Genomic DNA, 15804 nt, shown 5'->3' on the forward strand with positions numbered 1-15804 from the left:
AGGTTATTCCTCCTTTTATTATTGCAAATAAATCTGGTCTGTTGTCATTATTTGTTTTATATTAGTGTCTGTCTGGTACATCTACATTTCCATTTTTTAAATTTTTGTGTGTGGGATGGCATCTGATCTTCTTATTTCTCTTTTACATTTAAATGAATTCGTATTAAGTAAGCACAGGCATCTGCCCACTTCATTATGGTTTCTTGTGTGCTTGTCCAGGCATTTACATATTGCAATACATACTATTTTGTATGTATGTGTGTATGTATTTATATTTTAATTTTCACCTGAGGACATTTTTTCATTGCTGTTAGAGAAGAGGGAGAGAGCAAAACATCAATGCAAGAGAGAAGCATCAAGAGGTTGCCTCCCATACGTGCCCAAACTGGGGATTGTATGTACCTGGACCAGGAATCAAACCCCCAACCCAAGCATGTGCCCTGATTGGAAACCAAACCCATAGCCTTTCCATTATGGGATGATGCTCCAACAAACAGAGCCACATTGACCAGGGCTATGTATATTATTTTGTTTAAAATAATTGGCTTCTTATTTCTCCTAATGTTACAGCTAGGATACTATATTTACTTAATTTTTAATAATGTACGTAACTAAGTTATATTATTTATGACTCTCATTTTAGTATAATGAATGGAGCCTTACAAATCATTTGATTTAAAGGGCTTTGGATTTGTTAGGGTTGAGAATCGCAGGTCAAAATCAAAGTCTGGTATGTAGTAAATGTTTAACAAATATTTGCTTGATGGGTAGATGAAGGCCCAGGTTCTCACTGATAGCTAACGAAGACCACCAATGCTACTTAGTCAAAGGGAGGTGGTGCGTGTGTCTCAGTTCATGTATACATAACTTAGAGCAATGTATTTTAGGGACAACAGAAGGGAACTGAGTATATTAAATTCCATATTTTTTTTAAAGCTCCGCTCAACAAGTGCATCTCAATGCGGTCGGTTTTATAGATGAATGCAGATATTATATTACTCATCATTAATTGTGCCTGTTGTCAGCACTGTTGCTACTGGATTATCATTAATTATATTATAATTATATTATTTTTTTCAGCTTTATTGAGATATAACTGACATATAACATTGTGTAAGTTTAAGGTATCCAATGTGTTGATTTCATCTATATATACCTATAGCAAGATGGTTACCACAATGAGGTTAGATAACACATTCATAACCTGATATAATTACCTTTTTTTGTGGTGAGACCTTTTAAGATTTGCTCTCTTAGCAACTTTCAAGTGTACATTACAGTACTATTAACTACAGTCAATATGCTTTTGAATTTCCCCTAACCCCCTGCCCTTCACAACCACCAATATACACTATTTTTATGAGTCCTGCCATTTTAGATTTCACATATAAATGAGACCATCCAGTATTTGTCTTTCCCTGCCTTATTTCAATGCCTTAAATATTCATCTATATTGTTGAAAATGGCAAGATTATCTTCTTTCTCATTATTTATATATATATATATACACACACAACTTTTTCTGTATATATTAATATTAAAGATATATATATTGAATAAGACATATATGTAAACATTGTGATCTATATATAGCAGTGGACAAAAGTAGGTTTACAGTGTGAGTATACAGAACAGTTTATTCTTGTATTATTTATTTATTAATTATTGTATTATTTACTTGTATTATTTGTCTTTTTCTTCTTATTGTTTTATTTCATATTTTAACTTACGGTTTCTCTTTTAGGTAATGATGCCTGGTAATTTAACCTACTTTTCCCCACTCCTGTATATACATATATCTCATATCTTCTTTATTTGTTCATCAGTTTGAAAAACACTTAGACTGTTTCCATGTCTTGGGCATTGTAAATAATGCTACATTATACATGGGGTGCAGATATCTCTTTGAGATTCCGATTCATTTCTTTTGAAAGTATACCCAGAAATAGAATTGCTGGATTGTATAGTCCTATTTTTAATTTTTTGAAGAACTTCCATACTGATTTATATAGTGGCTGCACCAATTTACATCTCCACCAGTAGTGAACAAGGGATCTGTTTTTCTACATATTTGCTAGTGCTTTTTATTGCTTTCTTGTTTTTTTTTTTTTTTTTTTTTTTTTTTGCTAATAGCCATCCTAACAGCAAAGGCCAAAGTTGTGGTCTTAGTTTGTATTCCCCTGATGGTTAGTGATGTTGAATTCCCTTGATGGTTAATGATATTGAACACCTTTATGTGTACCTGTTGGCCATTTATATGTCTTGTTTGAAAAAGTGTCTATTTAGGTCTTTTGCCCATTTTAAAAATCAAATTATTATTATCATTTTGGTTATTGAGTTGTTATATATTTTGAGTTATACAAATATATATTGAATTACTTATATGTTAGGGGTACTAAGCTCTTATCAGATATATGGTTTGCAAACATTCTCTCCCATTATGAAGGTTGCCTTTTCATCTAGTTGGTTGTTTCTTTTGCTCTGAAGAAGCTTTTTAGTTTGATGTAGTGCAACTTGTTTATTTTTTGTTGTTGTTGCTTGTGTGTCTATTGTCATATCCAAAAAAATCATCGTCAGTTTCAGTGCCAAGGAGGCTTTTTCCTAAGTTTTTTTGCTAGGAGTTTTATGATTTCAGGTCTTACATTTAAGTCTTTAATCCATTTTCAGATGATTTTTGTGAGTGGTATACTATAGAGATACAATTTTACTTATTTGCATGTGAATATCCAGTTTTCTTAGTACCATTTATTAAAAACAATGTCATTTTTCCCATTGAATATTCTTGATTCAAATATTAGTTGACCTTATATGCATGAGTTTATTGCTAGACTCTCTGTTCTGTTCTGTTTATTCACGTGTCTGTTTATATGCCAGTGCCATGCTGTTTTGATTACTATAACTTTGTAATATAGTTTGGAATTAGGAAGTATGATGACTACAGGTTTGCCCCCCACCCCCCACCCCCAGGATTGCTTTCGCTATTTGGGAGTTTTCGTGATTGTATATAAATTTTAAGGCTGTTTTTCTCTTTCTGTGAAAAATGCCATTGGAATTTTGATAGGACTTCTATTGAATCTATAGATAATGGCATAGTATGGACAGTTTAATAATACTGATTATTCTGATCTGTAAACATGAGATATATTACTATTTTTTGTGTGTTTTTTTCAATTTCTTTCATCAATGTTTTGTAGTTTCAGTGTGCAGACCTTTAGCTTGCTTGGTTAAATTTATTCCTAAGTATTTTATCATTTTTGATGTTAAATTGGAATTTTATAATTTCTTCTTCTTATAGTTCCTTGTTAGTGTATGAAAACACTAACAGCTTTTTGGTGGGGTCTTTAGTGTTTGTATATATAAGACCAAGCCATCTTAATCAGAGACAATTTTACTTTTTCCTTTCTTATTTATATTCCTTTTATTTATTTATTTTTCTTATCTAACTACTCTGGCTAGGACTTCCAATACCATGTTGAATAGCAATAGTGACAGTAGGCACCCTTGTCCTGTTCTTGACTTCAGGTGACAAATTTCCAACCTTTTACTATTGAGTACATTGCCTGTAGGCTTCTCATATAGGGCCTGTATTATGTTGAGGTACATTTTTTCTATACTCAATTTGTTGAGAGTTTTTATTTTAAAAGGATATTAAATTTTATCAACTGAGTTTTATGCATAATATAATCTTTATCTTTATCAGTGTGATATAGTTACATTGTTATTATTAGTGAATAGTATTTAAAGAATGTTAAACTACTTGATTTCTATATAGTATTCAACCTATACAAAGACTCAAAAAAGGTCTCCTCTAAATTAAAAATAATTTTTAAAAACATGGTTAATACAAAGGTTTTCTACTTACAATGCAGTTAGTTATCATTTTTAAAGCAATTAGGGTTCTTCATTGTTTCAACATTCAAGTTAGTCGAGATTTTTTTTGTATATTTTATTCATTATATTGTTACAGTAGCTCCAATTTTTTCCCCCTTTGCTCCCCTCCACCCAGTATCCCTTTTCCCCCAGCAATCCCACCCCCCTTAGTTCATGCCCATGGGTCATGCATGCAAGTTCTTTGGCTTCACTCTTTCCTATATTCTTCATTTTCTTTTAATTAATTAATTAATTTTTTTATAACAATAAAAAATAACAATTCCCCTCTCTCAGACTTAAGACCCTTTATAATCTTATAAAAGACAATGGGCGAAGGTCTCGTGCTCCTCTAGGTGCTTCAAACTGGACATGGTCATCGTCCTACCTACCCTTGGGTCCAGAAATTCCTAATAAGAATGGGGGTGTAGAAGGGAGGGTGGTCTTCCCACATGGGGAAGGACCTTGCAGACTCCAGGTCAGTTGGCTGTCCCCGGACCACGACATGCTTGGTTTAACAGGCTGGCATCCTTGTTGTGTTCTGGGGGCAACAGATTTGGCAACAGGATTAAAAGGCATCATTCAATACATAACCACTAGATGACAAAAGGCAGGGATTATTTTTAAAATGTCTCACATTAGGGGGGAAAAAAAGGCTCTTTGGAGGAAGGTGTGCAAGGCACATCACACCTGTCCAAAACCCTTTTGCCCACTATACTTAGTTTGGGCTGAGGGGAATATTTTAGGTTTCTCCCCTCTCAGACCTCTGGGCCCTTTCTGTCCAAGCCATTAGGATAGAAAAGAGAAACCAGTTTTAAAGTGAAGCCCACAGACCACCCCATGCTTCACCAACCCAGCCACTTAGTTCACCCAAACCATTGAGGCTCAGGAGGCAGCAATGCAGACAAGATTAAGTGAGGCCTATACATATGGACAGCCACTAAGGTAATGAGATCATAGGCTTATACCCTATGAAAAAAGACCACCCATGTTAATTTATACAACATAACCCACAAACCAATCTCTGTATCTGCAAGACTCTCTTGTTGGAAAGACATCCAGTTGCAAGGTATTTGATGTTCTTCTTGCCTGTAAATTAAGCATCTTTGATGATGTCACAGACCTAGTTTAACTTTAAAATGAAAACAAACTTTAAATGAAAATAAACTTTAAAGACAGCTACACTACTTTATAGTCTACTATTGAGCATTATCGTTTTCCTTGAATCGCGATTTTTCTCCTTAAGATTACCCTCCTTGTCATTAAAGGGACTGCATTTTAAGTCCAGTTTTAATTTATCTTGTTCATTTGCATAAACACAAAAAGAGCAGTAAATGATCACATATGATCTTTATGTCTGCTTTGCTGGAACTTACACAAGGAACCTTTAGGGTGACCTTCAGTCTGCCCTTCAGCGCACAGGAGCTGAGCAATGTACCTGCCATTCAGCCTTGCCTGTAAATGCCTGTCTTTTCCAAGTCCTTCGGGTTTTCAGTTGTACTTTAAGGTCCTTTCCAGCCATCTTCCAGTAAAGCAACCTTCGTTCCTTCCCTGGAAAGATTGCCATGGACCGCGCATCCAACCAAGGTACCAGGCCTTTTTTCTCATGGGCTTTTATTACCTTCGAAAGTCAGTCCTAGTTCCTCTAGGCTTTTTGGTAACAACCGGAGCCCAAGCATGTCTCCTTTAAGCATGACATTCCAGTCAAAGTCATGATCAACAAAACCTATATTAACAACTTGTCGTATTGGATTTATGCAAAGAACCTTATGTTATTCCTTACTTCTTTTGGAATGCCAAATTTTGGAGGGATCATGTAGGGAGAAAAATATACAGTGCAAAGGAAAATCCTTGTCCTTCTAATATTCGCTAAAATTGCATTTCCATACGTTACATTTTCTTTTGTTCACTGTCTTACATGTGAGGGGTTTGGGGGGGGGGATAAGGGGGTTTGCTGGTTTATTTATTAATTTATTTTGCTTTCATTTTTTTCCCCCACTAAAAATTTTTGTTTGTTTGTTTTTCTATTACAGTTGTCCCACATTTCCCCCTATTGCTTCCCTGCATCCTGTCCACCCCTTCTCCCACAGTCAGTCCCCACCCAGTTGTCCATGTCCATGGGTCATTTATACATGTTCTTTGACTAGACCCTTCCTCTTCATACCCCCTTCTCTCCCTCCCCCCTCCCCCCTGGTCTCTGTTAGTCTACTCCTTGTTTACATACCTCTGGTTCAGTTTTGCTCGTTTGTTTGTGTTGTTCATTAGTCTCCTGTAATAGGTGATAGCATAAGGTATTTTTCTTTCATTGCCTGGCTTATTTTGCTAAGCATAATTCTCTCTAGTTCCATCCATATTGTTGCAAATGGTAGAATTTCCTTCTTTCCTTCTGCCACATAGTACTCCATTGTGTGAATGTACGACAGTTTTTTGATCCACTCATCTATAGATGGGCATTTAGGTTGTTTCCAGCACTTGGCTATTATAAATAGTTCTTCTATGAACATAGGGGTGCATAGGTTCTTTTGAATTGGTGTTTCAAGATTCTTCAGATATAATACTAGCAATGGAATTGCTGGCTCAAAAGGCAGCTCCATTTTTAGTTTTTTGAGGAAATTCCATACCGTTTTCCATAGTGGCTGCACCAGTCTGCATTCCCACCAGCAGTGCACAGGGTTCCCTTTTCTCCGCATCCTCACCAGTACATGTTGTTTGTTGGTTCATTGATAATGGTCGTTCTGACTGGTGTGAGGTGGTATCTCATTGTGGTTTTTATTTGCATCTCTCTGATGGCTAGAGATGTTGAGCATTCTTTCATATGCCTGTGGACACTCTGTATGTCCTCTTTGGAGAAGTGTTTGTTCAGGTCCTTTGCCCATTTTTAATTGGGTTGTCTGTCTTGTTGGTGTTGAGTCATGTAAGTTCTTTATATACTTTGGAGATCAATCCCTTGTCTGAGGTATCATTGGCAAATATATTTTCCCATATGGTTGGTTCCCTTTTCATCTTGCTGATGTTTTCTTTTGCTGAGCAGAAACTCTTTAGTTTGATGTAGTCCCATTTATTTATTTTTTCCTTTATTTCCCTTGCCTTCAGAGATATATCAGTGAAAATATTGCTACGTGGGATATCTGAAATTTTCCTGTCTATGTTTTCCTCTAGGACTTTTATGGTGCCATGGCTTACATCTTTGATCCATCTTGAGTTTAAGATTTTTTGATGACAAATATACTGTGACAATATACGATGTTAGTTGAGAAAGAAATGTTGAAAAAGATCTTATTTGTCTGGTTTTTAAAACATATGTTTTCAAATTTAACTTTGAATATTATTTTAATTTTGTTGAATTTTAACAGAGTATAACTTCAATATTTTATAGCCTTTGTATAGTCATGCTTATTGAGCATGTCATTTTGCAATGTTCCTTTCTCTTTGATAGTAAATTATTCTTAAAATTTCTTTGAAATATTTTCTACACTTTATAAATCTTCCTTTAGAACTAGCCCCTCAGGTATTAAGAAGACATTTATTGTTTTGTTTCCATAGTCTTTAGAAACATTTGATTGAGTATATAAGCAATTCTAAAATGTATCAGTCACAAAATTAATTTTAAAAACTGAACTTTATAAAAAAATGATAAAATCTAATGACTCAGGTGAACATGTCCAATGTATTTCCATTTCTGTTCCTAAAAAAGAAAATAATTTAATGTCATTACATGATAAAGTTTTGAAAAGCAGTGTTTAATTTGTTTTGAGTCCAGAATTTCAGAAGAGTAACATGAAAAGCTCCATTAAGCCCAAACTCTTAGACCAGAGCTACTTTCTTATTTTTCATCCATATTTCTTGAGTGTTCATAAAGTAAAAACACAACTTTTTAATTTTCTTATTGTTATTATATTATAGTTGTTTCAATTTTTCCTCTCCTGCCCTCCTCTACCCAGCCCAACCCCCTAAAAATTCAACTTCTTAAGTAGTGAATAGAATGCTGTTCAAATATTTGGCTTCCAAGTTGTTGAAAAATTATAAATCTCAATGTTGATTACTAAATGCAATGGAAACTTCTATTTTTGTGCAATTAAGGTATTTAGTACATAATTCCCTAATGGCTGCACCTCTGTAACTTGTTAACATCTTGTATACATTCCCTACACGGCTAAGTTTTCATTCTGAAGAGCAAGAATTCCAGGCCATCTTTGCATAGTTTTACTCAATGTTCCAGAAATGTAACATCAAGAGAAATACATCTGTCATGACATCAACATATTTTTGACCTACTATTTTAATTTTTAAATTTAGGACATAGTGATGCTTGTTTTTTAAATCACTTCAGAGTAAAATATTTAACCTCTTTATGTAATGCAGAGATTCCCAAAAACATGGTTTTTGAACTAGTAAGACGGTAATAATGCACAGCCCACCAGAGTATGTCTTGTTCACCAAATAATAGCTGGAAAAATGAAGAGCTGCTCATTCCACCATGCTGTCTGTGGCCTGCTTTTATTGCAGCATTATCCCTGGGTGACTCTAGCTGTGGGTGTGGACTCTCACATGGAAAGAATCAAGGGACTTAGTCTGTCACTGAATGTGTGCTGAAAAATACCCAAGCTAGTCTGCTTGGAGACAGAGCTGCCTTTGTTTTCGTGTGTAGTTGTGTATATGTGAGGGTCTCTCCATTCCCAGAGTCTCAATTAGCTGCTTTAAATATTTGCGGTGTGCCCTGAGACAACGCACACATTTCCTTCACACATGGCAAGGACACTAGTTAAGATGTTCTGCTCTTCTGTGCACTGACATCACAAGGGATGGTGCAGGTCATTGGAAGACGGGTTTGAAGGTGCCACAGATGTCTTTGTAAGTTACTTTACCAGACTGTAGCCAAAACTATTTTCAAACAGCAGGGGAAACTGCATTTCTTAGTAAGAATAGGAATAACAAAAATCCTAAATGTTTTTGATAGATAATAAAATATATTATTAACAGATAACTTATATTTAGAATTCCAGCCCCTTCGATGGTTATGCTATAATGAGATAATGTGTATCAGTTGGTTTGTACTTAGTATATTAAGTGTTCAATAAATGTGACTTTATTTTCAGTCATAGATTTACTAGTAGTAATAAAAATTGTGGTGGTATTGCACAGCAGCCCCATTTACAATATGAATTGCATGAGGTGTTTCTTGATTTCTAGATAATGTATTTTAATTGAAATTTAATACAGTTGGAAGGCTTTGGTTATGAATGCCTAATGTCTCTTTTTAAAAAAATAATCATTGCTAATTTTAAATTTGAAATCATTACAGTGATCTCTCTATGATTTTCTATAATTCCAAGTTAAATGTGTGGGATTTACATGGATTGTCTTCAGAGGCCAAAGAACTATGGAGGCCTACTGGATGACCATTGCCATTGAGACTTTTGATTGTCCTGTAGCCCCACCCACATCCCTCGGCCTAGATGCCTTCTATCAGTCTTACTCTTTTTTGGGTTAAAGAAATCTTTCTCCTTTTTTTCCCCTGATGCATCCCTAGTACCAGAGAGAGAAAAACTATAAATTCCCATGAGATTGCTAGTATACTGAAACATTGGCTTGACATTTCTTCCAGGTTGAGTTTTCAGTGATCAAACTGTATACTCATTTTATATTCCAGGCCATAACAATGCTAGACTTACCCAAGAGGTGTTTGAATTTATATCCCACCAAGTAAAATTAATTTTCCTGGGTTTCTCTTATACATCCTCCTCTCCCAAGACCTCTGTTTGAGAAAGTTTGAGCATATTCTTAGAAATGCCCTGTTACAATACTCCCTAAATGCACACTACACACCAATACCTGTAAATGGCTTAGCTGACCTGAATACCTAAGACTGCTTGTGGAAAATGATGCACAGGAGAGCGATGCTTTCACGGAGGAGAAACGGTATAAGCTGGTTAGTTAGGGGGAATTTCAAAAGGAGTGTAATAGAGTTGAGAGGGATCCTAGTTGGTCAGAGGAAATCACTGTACACAAAACGGAAAAAAGGTCAGCACTGAAAAGAAATCCCAGGATGGGGGTCGTTAACAATAAATTTCACACTTGCTACAGTTTTTCCTAGGATGAGTCTTTTCTGGCTCTGGTGCTTTAATCAGGAGGAATACGTTGATTCTCAGAACCAAAAAATAGAAAGGTGACCTCTAGTTCTCCTATTTAAAAAAATAGAAAACAAAATTCTTACCTAAGTGTTTCAGTGTAAACTCTATAACTTAGCCTTTCATTTTGTTCTTCTTCTGTTAGTTAACAGTTTGATTTCTCTTTCTATGTGTTTCTGCCTGCATTGCCCAGCCAGGGTGTGCTGTCTCCCAGTCACGAGGAGATGATGTAGCTGTGCTCTGCGCGCTGGCACAAGCTGTCTTCTCCCATTGGCCGTTGTTTCCTGGAGAGACTGGCTTCTGTTTAGCAGAACTGGCACTGCCTGGCATTTAGGCCTGGATGCCACCTCTCAGACTGATGAAATGGCACTCTGGCTGACTAATTGGGTTTGTTTTATAACCTGCTGCAGGAAAAGGATGTGAGAGCATTCTGCATTACCTAGTAATATCAAACTTGATATATTTGCATGTCTCACTGTTCTCTTTCAATGAAGAAAGATGCCAGTTTTATTTTTGTTAATGCTTTTAAAATTCTTGGTGAAGATTTCAAAGCTAAGAGAAAAAAGAGCTCTTAAAAATAATACTCTCAAAATGAGTGTGGTATACCCACGCTTTTCATTAATACAGTTTGGATTTTTAAAGAAATCTTCCCATTTGTGAAAACAGTAGCAATATACATATCTCTAAATAGACTGTTGTAGATGCATTTAAAACAATTTTGTAAAATTTACATTAAAATATGCACAGTACCAAGGTATTTATTATAAAGAAGACTATGTTAATTGCTTTTCACATCACCTAATAGTTTACTTGTGGTTATTTAAATCACTAAGCTTTTCAACATATTTTCTTTACACTTGAGAACTGTGAGGGAGGCAGAAGGATATTTTCCTTTTTACACAAAAGAAAACGGCCCAGGAAGAAACTGTCGGAGCTAAAAGCAAAACCAAGACACTCTGACTTCTGTTCTTGCCTGTGTGTTCTTGGTGTTTTCTATCTTCCTGATGTTCTGGATTCCATCTCTAAGTTCAGTTGATTGTGGCACATGGGTAATGTTTCAGTGGGTGACAATGAATAGGAGGTTAAAATGTGTTTTGTGGAGAGTGCACGATTTGCCTGGAAGAAATGCCATATATCATGTTGTGGTTAACACTACAGACTCTGGAGCCGGCTGCTGGATTTTACTTAAACTCCAGCTCCACCACTTACCAGCAGCATGACTCTGGGAAGCGTGGCCCCTCTGGGCCTCGGGATTTTTTTCCCCTCGTTCATAAACTGAGAATAAGAAAAGTGCTAATCTCCTTGGATGCTGTGACAGGTGAATGAATGAACATATATGTAAAGCACAAAGGAGAAGGAGTGCCGGCTCTGAGTGACTTTATGTGCTGTATTATTATTACTTAAGAATTGCATTTTTCAAAGTGGATGTGACTTTGTTTTTCAGTGACCAGAGGGGACTCATTCTGTATACACTGTTAAGAACTGACTTCCTCAAATTCTGCTAATGGAGTGAATATCTGACAGACTGTTTGTCCTCTAGTATTTATTCTTAGTCTGAATTATTAACATGGTGTGTGGAGTAGGGCACTGTCCCAAGAGGCAGAAGACCTGGACTTCAGCCCCAACGAGGGTCAGTTCTATAAGCTCATCAAGCTCAGCTGCTTTTCTCCTCCTGAGAAGGCTAGACTATATATACCTTCCAAATCTATTTCTAAAATCCCATTCCATGATTGAGGTAATTGGGTTGTTTACTTTAACAAAAATATTCGGCAAATCCCTATTTATCCATCCCTTTTAGTTGAAGGCTGTTATTAGGAGGACTTATTATTATTATATAAGATAGAATTGATAAGTACCTGTATAGATTTTGAGAAATGATACATTCTGGGGCATTTTTTAAAATACAAGTTTCCTCATACATCCTAAGGAAAAAATATTAATCAAATCAGAGCAATAAAACAGCATATCATGGAGTGCCCTTGCATAAAATAGGAGACTCATTTTTTTCTCTGGGTCTCTGCTTTGTAGAGGAAGTCCCCATCCACCTGTGTGACCTCCACACCCTCCCACACTGTCCTTTCCAGTGCTGGGGCCACACTCTCAGTCATTGTCCTGAGACTAAGGAGGGGAGAGAGAGAGAGAAAGAATTACTTTCCCTTTGTCTGTACACTGTGGACACATGTTCTAGTTTCTCCGCAGTTAGTTCTTCAGGCCCTGGGCCAGCATCAGTGTGTGCACTTGGTCATTATGACAATGACATAAAATAAGACATAAAAAAAGGGGAAAAGATACATCTTGGGCACTGATGTTACTGACAACTGATGATTTCCTCAGGATGATGGAAAAGACAGAGGAATGTGGGTAACTAATAATATATCAAAAGTCAGCTTGGAAGGATAACTCAAAACATCAAAAATCAGTTAACCAAGCTAAGGGTGTATAATTTACTTTACAGAAGATGTTTGCTTTGTAAGCTCTTGTACACTGAGGGGCTGGTTTACTTTTCAGTTCTTGAAGGCAGTTTCTTTCCCCATTTTCTCCCAATGCTAGGTGGGACTGCTGGCCTGGGTGGGACACGAATGATAGCAGCGTGCAAAGTCTCAGACCGTGGTGACAGAAGGTCTGATATCCTTGGCACCTTCAGAGGAGGGTCCCCCTGAGGTTGTTCCTGACTACAGGGATTTCAAGGGGCTGCCGGCAACCACAGAGCTGACTGGGAGGCTCAGGTTGATGTACAGGGCTTAAAGAGCAAAGACCTCCCAATGGCTAGAAAAGGACCGTGGACTGAACCCTGGAAAACTGAGTTCTCAGGTCTGGGTCTGTTTCCTTACCGAGCAATAGCCACTCAGGATATGCCTGGCCCATAACGTTCTTTGGTGTATATTTCTACCTGTTCACAGGGCCAAGGAGATCTGTTGAAGAATGCAAAGAATGAAGCTGTAGAAAACATGAAGCAGATCCAGCTCGCATGCCTGTCTTGCGGACTTAGTAAAGCCCTCAGCAGCAGTGCCGAGGCCAAGAGCAAGCGCGGCCTGGAAGCCATAGAGGAGAAGGAAGGCGGCGAGGAGAACGGGAGGCTGTGACCCTGAGTAGGATCAACACGTTCACCCATCCTTTCTGTCCGATACTGTCCTTTTCTTTCTGGTTTTCTTTCTTTAAGCTTTTTAGATGTCCACAAAAAGATGCCATCTATTGGATGTTGGACATAAACAGATATTTCCACAATGTCAGTATTTTAATGTAATTTATATAAGTTAAAATGTTTAGTAGTAGTGTTTTAAATTCTGAGATGTGTGTACATACCCATATATGGATGCGGGTGGAAGTGTGTATGTGTGTGTGTGTGTGTCTCAGAGAGAGAGACAGAGAGATTGATAGCCTGTTAAAACCTATTCTGTGCTGCATTATTCACTTAGTAAGTTATTAATGTATCATTTTAGGAAAAATTTGTTAATCTAAAATTCTAAAGAGCACTCACTAGAACCTGTTGCTGTGTTTAACTTTACCTCTCTGCCTTTGTCATTTAAATCAGAAATGTTAACCTAGAATATTATTGAAGAAAGCCAAATTTACCAATGCATAGATATTTTGATAGATTAAATATAGATTAGAAAAATTTCTAATAATTACAGTAGAAATAAAAGTGAATGAAAGATGAATAAATGACCCTAGAAAGATCAGAAAAGTTATTTCTTCAGTTAGTGAACTCTTTAAAATATTTATTAAATAAAATCAATTTTTAGAAAGTTTTATGCAGTTGTTTACTAAGCAGATATGATTTCAGTGGGAAAGTTGATCATTAGTGAATTTATACCCACTTATGTGGTACTCTGAAACACAGTAAGAGCTCTTTTGTAATTAGGATGTTGATGTGATAATATTACTTAGTTACAAAATTTTAAGGTTGAGATTTGTAGGGAGGTCTCATTCTCCCAAACTGGGAGTCTAGTGTTGATTTTCTATGGGAGACTTAGGCAACTAGGGAGTCCTGGCTTTGATAGCATTTAATTTAGAGTAATAAATTTAAACTTAATGATATTGTTCAAACAATACCATGTCATCATGTTGAGCTGATATAAATTCTGTGGATCAGATAACATCTTCCTGATGATTTAAGAAATAATTGATTAGAAAATGTTTATGATATGATTTTAACACATAAAAGAAGCAAAAAGACTAATTAGGGTACATTTATAATTGCATCTAGATCATTTTTGCCCTAATATTTTCATAAAGTACTTGAGTGTAATATGTTTGTTACCTCCAACAGAACTAAATGTTCTATGGTTATGAAAATATATTTATTTAAAACATTGCTTTTATTTTGAAAAGCTTCTTAATTAATTTGATTAACAAATATGCTAATTTGGGGAACCTAGGGAAGATAATTGTTTAAATTTTGCAAATATAAACATCTTCTATAGCTACTGTGTTATTTCTGACTTCTTAACACTATTATGTTCATGCTGCACATTACTGAAAGAGTAAAGAAGTGAAACAACACTTTTATTGTTCCCTTTTATTGTGAATTAATTGAAAAAAGGAATGATGATGAAAATTGGTTACTTTATTAAAAATATCTTAAAGGGTATGATATATCCATGGACCAGAAATTTCTCCTTGGATTTAACTGGGCACTTGGGGAGGTACATGAGCTCATTTTGGTAGGTCTCCAAATGGTACTATAATAGCCTGAAAACAATTCTTTCCCTTCCATTATACTCACCCTGCATGGTAGAAGGAACAGTGGAATGCACGTATCTAAGTTCCTCAGGATGAAAGAATGGAGACATGGACAGAAACAAAGCCCACCGTACATCAGCCATTTGGTTGGTTTCACCTGTGGACCTCCTCACCTCCCTGAATTCCACTTGGAGAGATCCTCGGCTTTGTTGGTGGTACAGCACAGCAAAGAGAAGACAATGGGTATCAAACTCTTGAAAAAAATACTCATTTCTTTACTTGAGGGGTGAATCTAATTTTAGTTTGTTCTTTTGTCCCGGAGCTCCACTTATACTTAGGACCTACCCAAATATTTTTTAGAGCATGAGATGGCCTCCACCTCATGGAATGCTACTTACGGCAATGGGTTATCAGCCATTCTGTGTCTCATTGAGTTGGGTATGGTTTCTAGATAAGAAGTGAAGTGTGAGGCAGAGAGTAACTTTAGCTGCTGAGAGCGAAAAGTACAATGAAGATGATCCCTATTTTGGTCTTGCCTTTGGATGAAATAGCAAAAACAAACAAGACATTTTACATTATTACATTCTACAAGGGTCTGTGTCCTTTCCAGACTTGAACTGCAGTAGAAAAAGCTCCCTTCTACACTTAACTTTGGCTGATGCTAGGAAGGTAGTGTGGTGGATATTAATTCTGTTCTTGTTTATTAATTTTTACGTTGCTAAGGGGATTTGAAGCAGAGATGGAAGGTATTATCACTGGCATTTTATTGGTGAGAAAGCCCAAGGCCACTGACATAGTAAAAGGAAGAATTGACTTCAGATTCTAGTCTCTCTGATTGTATGTACGTACAAGAGTACTTATTTAGTAATATTGGTTTTTAATTCCCTTCTAAAAATTTTAAACTAAATTATTAACTCTTTCCTTTATGACCATAAATAAAAAGAACTTTATTGTATTTTCTGATAAGCAGATATTAATGATTAATATAAAGATGCAGAAATAGAGAAATGTATAAGAAATAAAAATCACCCACTATTGACATTTAAATTTATACCCCTTCAAACAAAGTTTAAAATTTATACATACATCCAAATAATGCTTTCATTTTTAACAAAAATGAGATATA

The 15804-nt window shown here is 36.0% G+C and overlaps 1 protein-coding gene across 1 annotated transcript in view; it reads left to right on the forward strand.

Moving 5' to 3' along the window:
* The window catches only part of PLCL1 (phospholipase C like 1 (inactive)), a 67108-nt gene extending 52576 nt beyond the window's left edge, over window positions 1-14532 (forward strand). Inside the window, exon 5 of the mRNA XM_090282248.1 lies at window positions 12896-14532. Coding sequence (XP_090138374.1) covers window positions 12896-13078 — 183 coding nt within the window. The 3' untranslated portion in view covers window positions 13079-14532. The remainder of the gene's footprint in view (window positions 1-12895) is intronic.
* The last annotated feature ends 1272 nt before the right edge of the window (window positions 14533-15804 follow it).

This window comes from Furipterus horrens, unplaced genomic scaffold, assembly GCF_987537825.1.
Source record: "Furipterus horrens unplaced genomic scaffold, mFurHor1.1.pri manual_scaffold_1, whole genome shotgun sequence".
NCBI classification, from domain to species: domain Eukaryota; kingdom Metazoa; phylum Chordata; class Mammalia; order Chiroptera; family Furipteridae; genus Furipterus; species Furipterus horrens.